General features: G+C 55.1%; 1 protein-coding gene across 1 annotated transcript in view; it reads left to right on the top strand.

Annotated features, from left to right (window-relative positions):
• The first annotated feature begins 2,699 nt into the window (after window positions 1–2,699).
• Window positions 2,700–17,216, top strand: part of RTN4RL1 (reticulon 4 receptor like 1) — a 73,901-nt gene continuing 59,384 nt past the window's right edge. Inside the window, exon 1 of the mRNA XM_055403390.2 lies at window positions 2,700–3,185. Within this exon, the coding sequence (XP_055259365.2) occupies window positions 3,173–3,185 (13 nt within the window). The 5' untranslated portion in view covers window positions 2,700–3,172. The remainder of the gene's footprint in view (window positions 3,186–17,216) is intronic.

Here is a 17,216-nt window from a genome sequence, read left to right as displayed (position 1 = left end):
GAGAGGAGGGCTGGCTGGGCAGGCTGGGAATGAGCATCCGAAGGGCAGACCAGAAGGGGTCAGTGCTCTGCACCTCAGACCCCCAAAGGATGCTCTTAGGACGGTCACAACTTTGGACAGGAATGTGGCCCAAGGAACATCCCATCAGCGTGATGAGAGTGCAGCCTGCACTTTCTCAATTCCCCAGGTTCTCCAGACCCCCAGTGTGGAGTATCTCAATTCCGGGGTCCGCTTGAGTCCAGCCCCTCCACATTCAGGACACGGAGGCCCAGTCTGTGGGCAGCCTTAGCTCTGGATGCAGCTGAGAGTCCCAAGAGGGAAAGACTCGCTTCAGTAGGGAGTGATGGCCTTTCCCTAGCAGGCCCCATACCCCTTAGGACCTTTCCCTCAGCAGAAGTGGGGCCCACTGGTAATAGAAGGCCCCCATTCTCTTATAGCACCGCCCCACAGCCTCTGGCTTGAATGAATTGTGTGGCCTCCATTAGAAAACAAGCCTGTGCCTGAAGACCCTGCAGGACATTGGGGGCCGTCATTCAACTTAGGCCGACAACACCTCCATCTGTCCGTGGGGGTCTCCCTGGCAGTTACTCAGCAGTCTGAGTAATTACTGCCTGACAAGAAGGCGGGCACAGCGCACCCCCACCTTACACTACAACACCCGCCTACAGTCGCCCCCACCCCCTGGCTGGACTCCAGAACAGCACCCAACCCTCCAGAGGCCTGAAATAACTCTGCTTCTCACACTCACGCCCAGCCCCAGCCAACTTTGCCTAAGATACTGGAGATTGCGGGGCAGGGGGTCATGGGGAGGCGGCTTGGGGAGGTGGAAAGAGGATTAGTATACCTTGATGCAGGCTCATACTTCAGCACTGAGCTGCTGTGAGATGCTGGGCGAGTTGCTCAACCTCCCTGACCTGGGTTTTACTGGCGGAGGGCCTCTGCAGAGTTCAGCTAGTGTCTGCCTGGCAGGGCTCAGACAGGATGGCTCAGTCCAGCCCTGCAGCTGGTAGAGGCTAAGAGAATGTTTTACCTGGGGTTTCTATTGCAAGATGGGCCAATCTTCTTAATCTTCAGCACAAGCTTACTTTCTCACCTCCAAGCCATCGACACATTCCTTCCTGCCTGTCCTAGTCTTTCCCCTTCTCAGCCTGATGAATTCAGCCCTCAAGACCAATGGCACCTCTTCTGTGAAACCTTTCTGGAAGGTCTTTCAGCCCCTTACAGAGCTAGCAGAGTCCCCTCCCACACTCTGTCTCTTCCTAGCACATTCTAAGATAGCTTATGGGTCTTCCCTACAGAAGCTTGCCATAAGCTTCTGAAAATCCAAGCCTATGTTGTTGTCCAGTCATTAAGTCGAATCTGACTGTGACCTCGTGGACTGCAGAATACCAAGCCTATGTAGTTAGCACAAACCTGTGTTGCTGAATGCATGTATTGGTGAATGAATGATCCTGGCCTTCTTTTTGACCTTCCTAACATGTCAAGTTTGTCTCCAAGGAATCACACGACTCTCTCACTTCAGTTAGATGTCTGCTTAGATGTCACCTGCTCAGAGTGCTTTCCTGATCCCTCTTATCAGCTCCAGAACAACACCTGACTTTTTTCTTCTTCCAAGCAAGATCTCATCTGGATTTTCCTAAATTGATCCCTAATAACCGTAAATTTCACAGGGACAGGGATTTTGCCTTTTTCATTGACTGAATCCCAGAAGACTAAAGCTCTATACTGACAGTCCCTCAATAAATGTGCCTTTAATGGGTGACTTAGGCCACTCTTTTCCGCTGTTCAGGACCCCTCTTATCTCAGGCCAGTAGGGGGTGCCGGCCTCCACCCGGGACTGGTCAGGCCTTAACCTTGTCTAAGCTCAGCCCAACTGGTTCCCAGCTGGACCTGCTTTTTAGGCGGTGCCTCCTCCATTTTCCAGGAAGCCCTGGGCGGGGTCTGTATAGACTGGGGGACAACAGAGGCCCCCCTAAGCAGAGATAGTCTGGCTGAGCCCCACATCGGTCTTTCGCTCGCTAGGATATGCAGCTGGGCCTCCCCAATGCTTGTTGCCAGGTCTAGACTAGCCAGGGGGCACGTCGCACTCGCCTCCCCCCAAAAAAGAACAGTGTCCTAGGACTCGGGATGCGATGCGGCTGGGTTTGCCGGAGCTGTCCTGGGCAAGGAGGAGCCGTCGAGCCTCCGAAGAAGAAGCAGAGTCGGCCAGGGAGGAGATGGGCAGGGGTGCGGACTTGTAATCGGGGACTCTGGGCGGCGGTCCTCACATCCCAGCCAGTGGGCAGAGCGCACGCTTCCAGCCGCCTGTTTCGGTGACCTCCATCCGCGAAGGGCGCTCGCTCGGAGGGGGTGGGGCTGCGGGTGCGAGCTTCGGGAAGCCCGCGGAGCCCGGGAGGGACTCTCGAGTGGCCCGACGACCAGCCCGGGGACTGGGGCAGGTACTTAGACGGACGCGGGCCGAGGATCGTCCCCGGGGGCGGGCGCGGCGAAAACACCTTGGGAGGCGGCGCCGCGCGGCTGAGCGCCGCTGCCCTGGGAATAGGACGGCGCACGGCACCGCGAGCTGAGAGCACTTTCATAAATTTTGTATGGGAGGCGCTCCGTGAGCGGGGGCGGGGAGCGCAGAGAGAGAGGGAGGGAGCTAGCGAGCGGGGGAGGGAGGGAAGCAGGAGAGGTGGGGGAAGCCGGGGGGAGGAAGGGAGGCGCCCCGCTCCGCCGATCGCACGGTCCTGCAAACGCGCGCCGGGCGCTTTCCCCAGAGCTCGGTGGTGCGTGCGAGCGCCCTTTTGCAGCAGCCGCGGCGGCGGCGGCGACCCGAGGGGGCGGAGAGTAGGGAGCCGCGGCCGGGCGACCAGGGGGCGGCGTCCCCCCTCAAAACCGCCTGCAAAGTGCTCGGGGTTGCAGAAGCAGGCCGCCGGATCCACGGAGAAAGCAGCTCGCCCCGGGGGCTGCCGGGCAGAGCCGCGGTTGCCGGTGGGCGCCGGTGCCCTCGGCGCGGGGCTCTGGCTCACCATGCCCCTGCGGGGCCGGGCCGCCGGGCACCAGCGGATCCCCGGCTTGCCCCCGCCTCCACGCGCACGGATTAGCTGCAGCCGGCGCCCGACGATTTGAATCCGGACCCTGGGAGCGAGCGCGCCTAGGCCGACCTCGGAGTGGCGGCCCCGCGGCCAACATGCTTCGCAAAGGTGAGTTGGAGCCGCAGGGGCAAGTTGGAGTTGGATGCGCACGGGGCAGAGCCGCGAGCCTGGTAGCCGCCCGAGAGCCGCCCGGCGCCGGGGCTCCCGGTCTGGGAAGCAGCTCTGGGAAAGCTGGCGGGCTTCGCGGGGACTCAGCCGCGGAGGGAGTGCTGCTGGGGGAGCTCGGCCCCCGACCGGGGCTAGTAGCGAGACCCGGGATCTGCTCCCTGAATCCAGCGGGCAGGCCTAGAGATCTGGTTCGGCGAGGTCATTTGGAGACCACAGTGAACTACCTGTGATGGAAGGGGAGCCGGCCTCCTGGGACCTTAGCTCTGCCGGTATAAAGTTTTTCACTTGCAGCCTCCATCCCCCTCGCGTACCCACGCCGCCAGCTCCCGCCGCTTAGGCGGGGCCGGATCCGACCAGCGCTCCGGTGCAGCCGGCCGTCAGGCGCTGCGCAGCCCCGGCGCTCACTCACCGCGCGTCCCGGCTTCCCAGGTGGGGCCCGGACGCGGGCACCTTCCCTGCACCACGCTTTGGTGGTCCCCAGGGATGGGCTCTGGGCATTCAGCGGCCGAGGGTTGGTGGCTAGCGCCTGAGGTCCGGTTCCTCAAACTTTCCTTCTGCCTGGAGAGGAGGGATTGGAAGGCGGAGGCCGTGCCAGGAGCGTGCGCAGCTGGTGCCAGGCTTAACTTGAGGACAGCTGCACCCCTCCCCGCCCCCCGCCACCACCACCACCTCACCACGACCCTCGGGCCGCCGGGCTCCTAGCCCAGCGCTGCAAAGTTGGCGCGGGAGCTGGGGAAGTCCCGCCGCGCCCCCACGTGGCTGCCGCGCGGGGAGCGGTCCCCAGGGCCCAGGGAGGGCAGGTGACCACGCCGTGAGCCCGCGGGCTCCGCCACCCGCTGCCCCGGCCTCTGCGTCTACCTCTCTCACCTCCCAGGTCCGGGCGGGCTGCGGCGCCCCGCCGGGACCCCCTCGTCCCTGGCCCTGGCCGAGCGACCGGTGAGCCACCAGCGCCTGCGGCTGGCTGCCCGGGCCCTGCGGGAGCCTGCTGAGGTGGGACCTCAGGTAGCGGAGGGGTCTGATCCCTGAGCGCCGCGCTCCAGCCTTAATCCGCCCCTGTTTCCATGGCAACAGACCGAGGTGTCGTAAGCACGGAATTCTGACCTCACAGTAGGATGGGAAAGAAGAAAATGGGCAAGGGGAGGTGACGGCAGGGGGGGAAGCGAAGCCCAGGGATGGGCGGAGAGGAGCAAATGTGGGGGTGATGGAAGAGACCCCATAAGCTGGTGGGACAGGCGCGTGAAGAAACCACGTCTGCGATGGAAGCCCTAAAGGCTGTGTGGTGGTCCTGGCTGGCTCAGGCCAACCGATGAATCTGGGTCGCCCCACTGTGTGAATAGCCACCAACTTGTGTGTGACTTGTATTCTCCACGTGGGCCAGTGCGGTACAGGGTGGGGGGAACGCTGACTGCCTTTCACTGTGGGTGGGAAGTCTCTGCGGCTGGTTGGAGACACCAGTTCAAGGATACACTCCAGTTCCTTTCCCCGCTTAGAAAGGGACCAAAAGTCTTTTCAGCACCCGTCAGTGCTGGCCAGAGTGTCTGCACAGAGAAGGTACCTTTTTTTAACAGAGCCGGGCAGCCTGGACCTGGATCCTGCCAACTTGCCCCAGTGGGGAAAGATTCCCGGGTAGTTCTGAAGGCCGCCATGTCCTGGCTGCAGGTCTGTGATGGAGATAATAGTGAACAGCTGACATCTCATTTCCCTCTTGGTCTTTTGTCAGTTTACAGTTAAAAATGAGCCACGAAGCAGCCCACGCATTTTATTTATATGGTTGAGGTGTCCAGGGAGGCTTGAGCAGCCTCCAAGAGCCTTTTCTCCCATCCTCGCTAGCCAGAGACCCAGCTTGGGACGAACCCAGTGCATTCTGGGGCCTGCTCCCCAGCGGGAGGCTCCTTACCCTGCCCAAGAGATGGCCACTGGAGGCTTGGCCATCACGTGTGTTTGCCACTTGGGCTATTTTTCCCTTCCTGCATAGCTTGGTTGGTGAGCGAGATTCTACCAGGTTTTCACCTGGATTGGCCAGAGGGAAGCAGAGCAGAGAAGTCCTTTGCTTCTCTGGGCCATTGTGTCAGCAAAGGGCTTTTATTTTGGTCCTGGTCTGGGCAAATCCCTCCCTTGGCCCCTGATCCTGTTCACCAGGATTGGTCTCTCTTGTGCACACATAACACAGGGCACTCAGATTTTCTGTGTGGATTCTAGGTATGTGCCCAGAGACAAAGATATGCCTGGGGCTGGTGGCCAGAGAGGTGGCCATTGAAGTTTCTGCTTCTCAAGTGTTCCCAAAGGCTCCTGGCAAAAATGTCATAGGATGAAAAAAAAAAGTCATAGGATGAAAAAAAAAAAATGTCATAGGATGGATTCAAGTATTTGTTGCAATTTCCCTGCTCGTCAGATGCAGAACCCTACGTGGGGTCCTGGCCCTGGGGGAGTTTCATAGTTTAATTATGATTTGGAAAAGGGTTTGAAAGACGATGAAAGAGTAGCCTTTCCTAGATCCCGGGAGGAGAGAGGACTGTGAGCCCTACATATCCTGTGGAGAAACCCCAGAGGAAGAAGGTGAGAGTAGGCATTGGACCACAAGGGTCATGTCTCTGATTTCTGGTTGTCCTATGACAGTTAATATGGTGGTGTCCCTGGGCAGGACATTTTAAGAACTGGGGGTGCTGCCTTGCATCTCTTAATGAACAGACTCTCCTGGCCACAGCCCCACCTCTGTGAACCTGAGCAGCCTCGAGTCCTTAGTGGATCTTGCTGCTGATCGTGCTGGTAGCTGAAGGCTTCAGCAGCTGCCCTGCTGGCTTTTCCATCTCCCAGCCTAGCCTGGCAGAACCGGGGATATAAAAAGCAAATCTCTGGTCAGAGATGAGAGGTAGGCAGGGCAAGTGAGGCCCCGAGCCACTCAGCACCATCTAGGAAGGAAGAGTGGCCTGCTGGGTTTTTGCTTGGCCAGAAGTGGCCTGCTTAAGGTCAGGATCTATGGTTTTCATTTTTAGAGCTATAAAAAACAGAATGCAAATCAACAGCCTCTGGGCGAATACAGAACCTTTCCTTAAAGTTTTTGTCTTGTTAAGCAAGGAAATAGAGTGCCAAGTAGGCTTTGTTAAGTGGCAGTCTAATTAATAATTTAAAATCGTGTAGCTGTCTTTCATTAGAATTTATCTGTACATCAACCACAAAATCAGTCAAACACACTCATTTATAAGTTAATGCCATCCCTGAATAATTCACCAAGAGCTAGATTAAGGTCTGAAACCCAGAAAGATGCATTTTATTCTTTTGGTTTCCATAGCCAGATGGGCTGGCCTGGTGGCTGGATTGGGTCTCTTTTGTGGGAAGAAGGGAAGGTAGGAGGAAGAAGGGACCATGGGGTTGTCAGATGCTTGGTTGATTTGCGTTCAGAGGTCCCCTAGGGAATCAGAGAGTCTCCAGGCATCCAGGTATAAGCAGGCTCCCCTTAGAACTGTTAGTGTAGTGACCCTCCTTAGCCCCAACGGTGAAGGGAAATGGAGAGTGTTCCGCAGACAGCCGAGACATTCCCCTTTCTACTAGAGAAAGTGTAGAGAGGGGAATTACAAGAGCCCTGTGTAGAGGGATGAGATACAAGCCTTTTTAGCCCAAATCTAGGTACAGAAGTGGAGTTCCAGTCTTCCCAGCACAAGTCTGTCCCATTCAAGGAAAGCAGACCAATGAAACCAATGACACTAAGATAGTTTCCTTAACTGGGAGCTTCTGGACTGCTTTTCCCCTCAAAGTTCCTGGTCCTTACACCAGCAAGGAGAAGCCAGGATGAGGAATTTTTAAGGAAGCACTAGGTCACCTCAACAGAGAGAAGAGGCAGAGTTGCTCAATAAAGTCCTTACATGCATTTTCTCACCAGTAGCCAGAATAAAAGCAAGGAAAGAAATGCATTGCTCCCCGTTTATGAGCTAAGACGATGTAGAAAATGTGTTTTGGTTCCGCCCCTGTCATGCCAACACGAGGCCAACTCCTCACCAGAGTTTCCAGGTCTAGTTGCTGCAGAGGAACTGTTCAGGACCCACACTCCCAGCGTGGACACACTGACTCCTTTACTGCAGGGATGAACCGAGTCCTCAGGCAGTCTCCACAGCCACCCTTCGAGATAGGTCTGTGCTCATCCCTGCCATACAGCTAAGGAAACTGAGGCGAAGCCCAGATGAACTCCCTGACTCTGGTCACCCAACCGAGTGTCTGGTCTCGGACTCAGGCTGCTAAGCTCGACCCCCACTGCCCCGGAGGGTTCAGTGGCTCTGTTTTAGGAGACCAGGTGGATAACCAGAACAGACAGTGGACTTGACACGGGGGCAGGTTCTTGGCCAAGTCTGAAGCGAGGAAGTCTCATTAGGAAATGGAAAAGACGGGGAGACTGGTAGGAGTTTTTGCCCCCTGACCTGTGGCAGAGTTGACAGCAGATGGGATCTGGGAGGGAGGCTTATGGGGGGGTGAGTCCAACTCCAAGCTTTGAAGTCAGGGCCTGAGAAAGGACAGAGCAGAAGTTCACTCTCTGGAGATGAGAAGGAGGGGGCAGGCCTGCTGAAGGATGTCAGGAACGGATCTGTTTGGTACCATCTGCAGCGAAGTAGTGGTTAAGGTTAAAGCAGAGAGGAGATGACAGGGAGGGAACAGATGGCCAAGGAAGCAAAATAGCTGGCGAAACGGGAACAGAGCCTCCAGGGACAGCAGAAGGCAGGACCTCCTTGCAGAGTGCCGGAAGCGGCCCTTTCCTCAGGGTGCACCGGCCAGGCCACCTGGGTAGAAGTGAGTCTGAGAGAGGAGTGATGCGGGCACCCCGGGTGAGGGCTTCCTCGAGGCTTGGGAGAAGACCTCATATGTGCTCAGTCACTCAGTCATGTCCAGCTCTGCGGCTCCATGGACTGTAGCCCCCCAGGCTCCTCTGTCCGTGGAATTCTCCGGGTAAGAATGCTAGAGTGGGTTGCCACTTCCTATTCCAGGGGATCTTCACTGACCCAGGGGTCAAACCGATGTCTTTTGCATCTCCTGCATTGGCAGGCAAATTCTTTACCGCTAGTGCCACCTGGGAAGCCCAAGAGAACACCTAGGAAGACGTCAACCCCAAGGTGAGGGGTTGTCCAGAAGCAGGGACCTCCTTGGATGTTGTTGAACTGGGCAAAAAGGTATAGTTGACTTGGGGTTCATCACTGGAGCAAGGGGAGGCCACTGTGGTCCGAATGTGCCTGGCCAAGCCTGCTGGGAGGAGGTATGCGTGCGAGCAGGGAATGGGCAGCAGAGGATGGACTGTTCTGCCTCACCTGCCTTGAATCCGATTCCACCAGTCCCTGTCCACACGCTGACAACAGATGCTTATGATCAGCGATGGGCCAAGCTAAGTGGACTCCATGCCCAGCCTCAGGCAGTCTTCACAGCCACCCTTCGAGATCGGTCTGTGCTCATCCCTGCCATACAGCTAAGGAAACTGAGGCGAAGCCCAGATGAACTCCCTGACTCTGGTCACCCAGCCGGCACATTGAGTCAGGATGCCACCCCAGATCTGTCTGCCACCACGCTCTTTGCTTTGCCCTCTTAACCTCTCAACTCCACTGCCTCACACACCCATCTGCCTTGATTTATGTGGCATTTGTTTTGCGAGGTGCCGGGCACTGCTAAATCTGAATCACTCTTATCTCACTACAGAATTCCCTGGTAGTTCCCATGCTCTCTTCTTCTGGGGCTCCTCCAGGAACGTCTCTGGTTGGGACTTGGGGCTCCTGAGACCCCGAACCCTGCTCTCAATTGTCCTTCTCTACCCTGTCCCCCTACCCTTCTCTCCCCTACTGCTTCCTGCACTGCTGTCTTCATTGCAGACAGAGATCAGACAGTGAAGCATCCTGCCAGCTCTCAGGCCCTTCAGGAAGGTGGGGCCCTGGCTTATTAAGGGGCTGAGCACTCTGCGTATGTTGCTCTCCACGGCTCCCCTTCCAACCTGTCCTGGCGGGGCAGCAAACACAGCCACACTCCAGACTGGTTGGTGACTGGGGAGCAATAGCCCCAGGAGGTGGCACTTGGCAGGCTGAATGAGGGGCGGGGGTCCCTCCACCTGCCCCTCCTCCTCTGGAGAGTTCCCATAGCCCAGCTCTGGCCAGTCAGCTGTAACTGTGGGCGGTAATTGCAGGTCTTCCACGCAGGGTTTCTCCTGCCCACTTCCAGCCATGGATGTGTACCCGAGAGACCCATTCTTCCTGCAGTTTGGAAAAGATAAGAGAAGGTGGAGAGTCTAGTGGATCTCATCTTGGGCGCAGAAGAGCACATTCCCACCTCTCAAGGAGGAGCGCCCTTCTCCTCGGTTGGGGCGGGACAGGGTGTCAGAGCTAACAGATTCAGCAGGGTGCTTTGGAACCTGTGATTACGGTCTAATCAGTCGGTGAAATTGGGATCCAAACCTGCAAACATCCCCTGCTAGGTGATTCAGAAGAGGTGCTGTGGAGGCCTCCAGGCCCGCCCAGCAAGAGAGTGTGTGTGTGTCTGCTGTGTGTGTGTGTCTGCGCACAGAACCACACCTGGTGAGCGTGCAACAGGTTCCAGGAGTGCTTGCCAGAGGTCCCCGGTGGCAGAGCTGAACTTCCCAGGCGCCTAGGTTGGCACTCCCACCGCCGGGACCACTGGCAGCACAAGTGGCTGGTGAACCACTCAGTGGGGGGCACTCTGGGAGTGGGCGGGCGGGCCAGGCACTGTGCGTGCCACATGTCAGGAACAGAGCTCCAGTGGGTACGTGGCTCACCCACTCACACAGGGGGGTGGGCACAACTCATCATCATACGTCTGCCAAGGGACAAAGGACCACAGCCCTCAGAGATGAGGCCTCCTGGTAGCTCCCTGGGCTGATTTCACAGGGCAGTGGCTCCGTGGTCGGGGTGGATTTGCAGGAAATGGAGCAAAAAATTCTTCCCCAAGTCAGGAGGAAAGCAGAGTTCCCAACTCTCAGCCCACAGAAGTGAGTTGCTTCTGCCTCTGAAATTGATGGAAGCAGGGTTCGCCATCTCTGTCTCCGGGCACCAGAGCCAATGCGTGCATCATGAAGGGGGCTTTTATGCAGAGATTCATGAGGCCCTAGGGGGGAAATTGGCATTCTTCTTACGATGATTTATTTATAGGGCGATTGGATGATGGGGATACGGAGGCTAAGGTGCCTCCATTAGTGAGAAGCACACAAGGCAGGAAGTCTTGCTCTGCCTTTGACATTTCATGAGGCGACTCCTACCAGGGAGCTGCTTTTTCTTTTAGAAGGTTTTACCTTTAATGTTCTATTCATGGCCTTGTCTGAGTAGGCTGGGAGGAGGAAGGAACAGGCGGTGCGGGGGGCTTTGGGGGAGACAGGCCGGAGTCAGTCACTCAGTGGCCAGCGTGGGGCAGCCAGGGCAGGCTGGGCACGGGGCGAGGGCTGTGGTCACGCACTGGCAGTCCTCTGGCCAGCACGCCGGCCACCTCGGCGGCCTGTGCTGCAGACGGCCCGCCACGTGGTGTTTACTCTGCTGTCTATCTCTGTCTTCACTGGCCGCCAGGCTCCACCGGTAGCAGCAGCCTTTCACAAGCCTGGCTCTGGCCTGGCCAAGGCCCTTTTCTCACTGTGGACTCTGGGACTGTGAACAGGATCCCAAACTTGGAGCCCCGGGGCTGGATTTGCTTCCATCTGTGTGACTGATTCACTAGGACCCCGGACTCTGGGCCTCAGCTTCCCCATGTGTCATATAACTAGATTGATGGTTTGGCAAATGTTTTTTGGCAGCAGGAGAGTTTCTTCAAATGATGTCCAGTGTCAGCGCCCAGAATATAAAGCAGGTAGCTCAGGAGGCCCTGGTCACACCTGGCTCAAGGGGCTTCCTCCTCTGGGCTTACTGCTGCCTTGGAAACTCCTCCAGTTTGGGGGCTGGGGAGTCCCCTGTGGTCCCCCACTAGCAAGCAGGGCAGGCAGGAAGGCCACTAGCTGTGTCGTGTGCTGTGTGCTGACCCAGAGGACACCGCACTGCCCACAGGCCTGGGTTGGAGCTCGCTCTTGTGCAGCGGGACTTGGACCCCTTGTGACCACTTGGCTCTCTGGGAGAAGCTATCTACATTTGGAGTCCACTTGCCCTTAACCTACCGCTCACCCCTCAAGGAGAAGGGATTCAGTGGTCACTCCATTGCCACCCCTCTGGCCTGATACTGACCCCACTGGACATTTATCTCATCTCGCCTGACCTGGTGACCCTTGACTCTGTTGGCCAGTTTCCCTCGACTTCCCCTATGGCGGCTCCCCTGATCTTTCTCCTGCTTCTGTGACTGCTTCTTCTCAGCTTTCCTTGCCGGCTTCACTACTGCCTGCCACCCTTCCAGTGTGGTGCCTCCTGGGGGCATTGCCCTGGGCCTGCCTTCTGGGGGGTGTCAGCTCAGCCCTGGGGATGTCAGCTTGTCTACAGCTGCAGGGTCCATTTACTGACCGCTTCCCCTCCACGTCTTATCAAGAGCCAAGATGTTTCTTCTGACCTCCAGGACCATCCATCCAGCTGACCCCCCACCCCCAGATGTCTCCACTGGCAGCCGCACAGGCCCCTCAAACCTGGCGAGTGTGAAACGATGCTCCTACTTCGACCCTGAGCTCTGAGCGCCCTTACTTCTTCCCCATTTCTCCCATTTCAGCGTCTACACCACCATCCTGGCAGGTACCATCAGTCGGAGAACTGGACCCACGGATGAGCCCCTCACCTCACCCCCCCGCTCCCCACAAGTCCGTCGAGCAGTGTGCCCCTTCTCCCTCAGCGTCCTTAGCACCTCCCTTCCCTGCTTCCACCTTAGCCTTTGCCACCATCCTCTCCCGGACCACACCAGCAGCCCCCCTGCCTCTACTCCTGCCTTCACCCCATCCAGCCTTCACATGGTGGTCAGAGTCTACAATGCCACAGGATCTTGTCCTTCCCTTGTTTAAAAACCTTCAGTGATTCCTCGTCTTTCAGGGGCTAGTCTAGACGTCCCAGTTTGGCAGTCAAGTCCTCCTCTCTTGTCCCACCTACAGCCCCACTAAGCTCTCCTCTGCCCACTCCCCACTTTGAACTCTGAGGTCCAGGTCTAATGACCTTCTTTCAATTCCAATGGAATTGTTCTTTCTCCGTCTCATCTCTAAAGATTTGCCCAAGCACCCACTGCTTTCCCTTCATGCTCATCCTTCAGGATTCAGCTTACACATCACTTCCGCTAGGAAAACACCTGGGCTAGGGGAGTGGTCCGTGGTGTCCCTCTGTTCCCAGTACTCCTGGTCACAGTACTCAGTCTATTTTATTGCAATTACCTTCATGTCATTAGCCTTCCCCACTGGATGGCAAGTTCCACGAGGAAACAGCTTCCTCTTTACCCCCTTCCCTCGACCCCTCCAGATCTGTTCTCCACTCTTCTCCATGTGCTGTCTTGTCCCGGGAGCCTGTTCTGTTGAAGTTCAGCCATGAGCTTCCAGCCGAGTTCAACCGATGGGTGGATCACAATGGGCTCTCTGTGTCCCTCCATCACAGGTTGCCCAAAGTTTCTCCTGGAAGTGCAGCCTGAGACAAGGGTCCAAGTGCAAGTCTCTGTTTGGGAAGGATCCTAGGGGACACTAGGAGAGGAGTGTGGAGGTGAGACAGGAAGGGAAGAAGCCAACAGCGGGTGTGCTGTCTGAGCTCTGAGCACCCTCACCCCTTCCCCGTTTCTCCCAGTTCAGCATCTGTACCACCATCCTTGCAGGGACCGTCAGTCGGGGAACTGGACCCATGGATGAGCCCTCACCTCATCCCACCTCTCCCAGAACTCAGACCCACTGGGGAATTTCAGATACAGTCTAGAACATGCACCTCAAAGTTATTTTACCCCAAGGGGAGGGAGCTGGGTGTTTATACACAACTCCAGTCCCTCCCTGGGTGAATGTTGTTCCCTGAAGGGAGCAAAGACAGTTTCTCTGCTAGAGAAGGCCCTCAGGCAAAGGAATGCAGGTTCTGGCAGTTGGATGTCAGTCTGGTCTGTGCTGAACCGGTGAAAGTTCTCCCAGCAGCTCTGTCTGCACCTCAGTAAGAGCTCCCTCCGCTCACTCAGACCCAGGGATGGGTGGGGAAGTTGGGTTAGGGGAGGGGGGTGCCATGGGAGGAGGGAGGGGGCTGTAAAAAGACATTATCTATTAGGGTTTCCTGGGGCTTCCCTGGTGGCTCAGTGGTAAAGAATCCGCCTGCAATGCAGGAGACCTGGGTTCGATCCCTGGGTTGGGAGGATACCCTGCAGAAGGAAATGGCAACCCACTCCAGTATTCTTGCCTGGAGAATCCCATGGAGAGAGGAGCCTGGTGGGCTACAGTCCATGGGGTCGCAAAGAGTCGATTGAGAGATTGAGCACACAGCACACACCCACACTGTTCTCATCTTCATTATGTACTCATCAGATTACTCAGTCTGACGGTACTCTGTTTTTCCTACCAGGACCCGACTTAATACAGCATCCTGCAGAAAATAAAATGCAGCACGAGTATGACATTGGGTAAAGAGTATTGAATCAATAACTAATGTCGTGTCTTTATGAGTTGACTAGCGATGTTGATTGAATGACTGTACACGTACATTGGAACACAAGGAACTTAGTATCGAAATCCAATTTTTAAATTGCTCTGTAACTGCAAGAAAAATTAAATCATGATAACTTAGGGCTTTTTAAAAAAAAGAAAAACTTTGTATTAGGAACTAGGAGAAAAATATCTTTTTTTCCTTTTTTCTTTTTATTTATTTATTTCTTTAATGTTAATTTTTATTTATTTATTTTTGGCTGTGCTGGGTCTTCACTGCTGCACAGGCTTTTCTCTAGTTGTGGTGAGTGGGGGCTCCCCTCTAGTTGCAGTGCTTGGGCTTCTCATTGCGGTGGCTTCTTTTGTTGTGAAGCACAGACCCTAGGGAGCAAGGGCTTCAGTAGTTGCAGCACATGGGCTCAGTTGTGGCTCCCAGGCTCTTGAACACAGGCTCAGTAGTTGTGGCACCTGGGCCCAGCTGCCCCTCAGTATGTTGGATCCTCCTGGATCAGGAATCAAACCTGTAGCTCCTGCATTACCACTGAGCCACCAGGGAAGCCCTAATATTATATTTTTAGTGAGGAGGGTAGAGAAAGGTGTCTCACACTTTTCTCTGTACAATGCCTCATAAAGAGCAGAAAAGGCAGGTAGTATTAGCCCCAAGTTACAGATGAGAACACTGAGGTGCGGAGGGGCCAGTGAGCTCATCAGGGCCCAGGGCTGTTGCTGCCTCACTCCGGCCCAGCTCCGCTCCTCTGCCGGGGGAGGAAGCTAACAGGCAGAGGAAGACTGGGCAACTGGGCCACAGAGGACTTCCAACAGGGCAAGAGCTGTGCTGGGGGAAGAGGCAGCACTCTTGCTCAGAAAACTTTAGGGCTGGACTTGGCAGGTTTGTATGGAACAAAATTTGCACTATTGATTCCGTGGCAAATGAAAAACCTCTCGTGGACATTCTGGGCTTCAGAGATCTGAAATGTTTAAATGAGGCTGGACCGAACATGAGGAGATAAAATTGCCAGGCCAAGCTGAGCTCAGATGGTGCCTGGGGTGAGAACACGCTGCCTCTTTTGCCTTCTTTCCCGTCTGTGAAAATGACTTTTACTTTGAACCACTTCCTCTCCTTGCAGGGAGGGCTCCCAGGTTGCTGCCCAAGCCTGCGGTTGATACAGAATCTCTGAGCAGGGGAGAGAGGCTGGGACAGTTCACGGGGCCACGCTCAGGAGAACACACCAGCCCAAGGGGGAACTGTACCACCAAACTGTGGGGCGGCAATTGGCCCTGGGGCTGCCTCGAGGTAGCAACGGTTATCATCTCCCTGTAATTGGCCCACTGCCCCTGGTGGGCTGGTATTTCTGCCTTCAGTGAACAAATGTGATTACAGCGATTCAAGATATCTCACTGGAAATGAGGAATTACTGCAAAGAGATGCATGACCTGGACTCTAGAAACCTCCATGAAAGGGGGGCTCCTCTAAGAAGGAGCAGCCTCTCTGTGATCCCCCTCATGGACTCTCTTCCACCCAAGCCCCCACCCCACTGTCTGCACTCATGACTTTTCACCTCTCATAAAGCCCAATATGGCCACCCAGGGTGGCTTCTTCCTCCTCTTCTTTTTTAAAAATTTATTTATTTGGTTTATTTGCAGCACATGGGATCTTTGATCTTCATTGCAGTATGTACGATCTTTTAGCTGTGGCATGTGGGATCTAGTTCCCCAACCAGGGATTGAACCTAGGCCCCCAGCACTGAGAATACAAAGTCTTAGCCACTGGACCACCAGGGAAGTTTCTAGGCTGCTTACTCGTCAAGATAGACTTTCACCCCCCTCCTCCCACCACTTAATTGCCCCACATCCTTGGTATTCTCAGCTTTATTTGTTTATTTAGGCCATGTCATGCGGCATGAAGAATGTTAGTTCTCCCACTAGAGATTGAACTCATACCCCCAGCGATGGAAGTGTTGAATCCTAACCACTGGACTACCAGGGAATTCCTATTGGTATTCACAGCTCTATTTCCCAGAAGGAAGACCCCAGCTGAGCCATCCATGTTTTTCCGTGTTAGACGATGGATTATCTATCCGTAGATGAGCTAGACACCTTTTATCCTGTCAGCCAAGAGAGGTTTGGAAGGGCTCCCTCCATTTGATAAACATTAAATATTTACTGAGTGCCTGCCTTCTGCTGGCTTGGCCCTGAGGATGAAGCAGTGAACAAAACCCAAGTCCGCTGTTCTCATGAAACTTCCATTCTAGTGGGGAGAACAGACAATAAACGATCAATCAGGGACTTCCCTGGTGGCCCAGTGGTTAAGAATCTGCCTGCCAACACAGGGGACCCAGGGTCTGACCTCTGGTCAGGGAAGATCCCACACGCCTCGGAGGAACTAAGCCTGTTGTTGTTCAGTTGTGTCCGACTCTTCGCGACCCCATGAGCTGCAGCCCACCAGGCCTCCCTGTCCTTCACCATCTCCCGGAGCTGGCTCAAACTCATGTCCATTGAGTCAGTGATGCCATCCAACCATCTCATCCTTTGTCGTCCCCTTCTCCTTCTTGCCTTCAATCTTTCCCAGCATCAGGGTCTTTTCCAGTGAGTCAACTCTTTGCATCAGGTGACAAAGTATTGGAGCTTCAGTTTCAGAATCAATCCTTCCAGTGAATATTCGGGGTTTATTTCCTTTGGGATTGACTGATTTGATCTCCTTGCTGTCCAAGGGACTCTCAAGAATCTTCTCCAGCAGCACAGTTTGAAGGTATCAATTCTCCAGTGCTCAACCTGTTTTTATTGTCCAGCTCTCATATCCATATATGAATACTGGGAAAGCCATAGCTTTGACTGTACATGGACCTTTGTAGGCAAAGTGCACAGCTACTGAGTACTCGAGCTTCAGGTACTGAGCCCATGCACCCTAGAGCCCGTGCTCTGCAACGAGAAGCCACCACTCACTGCAATCAGAGAGAGCCCACATACAGCAACGAGGACCCAGCATAGTCAAAAGATAAGTAAAATAAGTAGAAAAAAGAAAAGAAAAAAACACCCAACAACAAAACTGCCGACCAACTATATTCTGTTAGGTGGGCGTAGGTGTTTAGAAAAAGAAAAGTAACAGAGGGTTCATTAAAGAACAGAGGGTGACCAGAGAGTTGTTATTTTAGAGAGAGTGGCTAAGAAGTCTTTCTGATAAAGTGACATTTGAACAGAAGCCTAAGAGAAGTGAGGGAGGGCTCTCTTTCACTACCAAAGCTGCTTCTGCTTGGGAAAACCTCTCAAAATGGAGGAAGCAGTGAGTGCAAAGGCCCAAGGCAGGAGTGTGCTTAACACAACACCTGCTGCTTTGGGGGCTGGAGCTGTGAGCAGGGCACACTTTCTGAGATGAGCCCGTGGAATAGTCTCAGGTTCCTTTGGAGAGGACCAGAGCTTCAGGGTCAGCCCGAGCCCATCAGTCACTT

This window comes from Moschus berezovskii, chromosome 20 (genome assembly GCF_049115385.1).
Source record: "Moschus berezovskii isolate FMDL1 chromosome 20, NW_MosBer_1.0, whole genome shotgun sequence".
Lineage (NCBI taxonomy): Eukaryota > Metazoa > Chordata > Mammalia > Artiodactyla > Moschidae > Moschus > Moschus berezovskii.
This window is presented reverse-complemented; position numbering and strand designations above follow the sequence as displayed.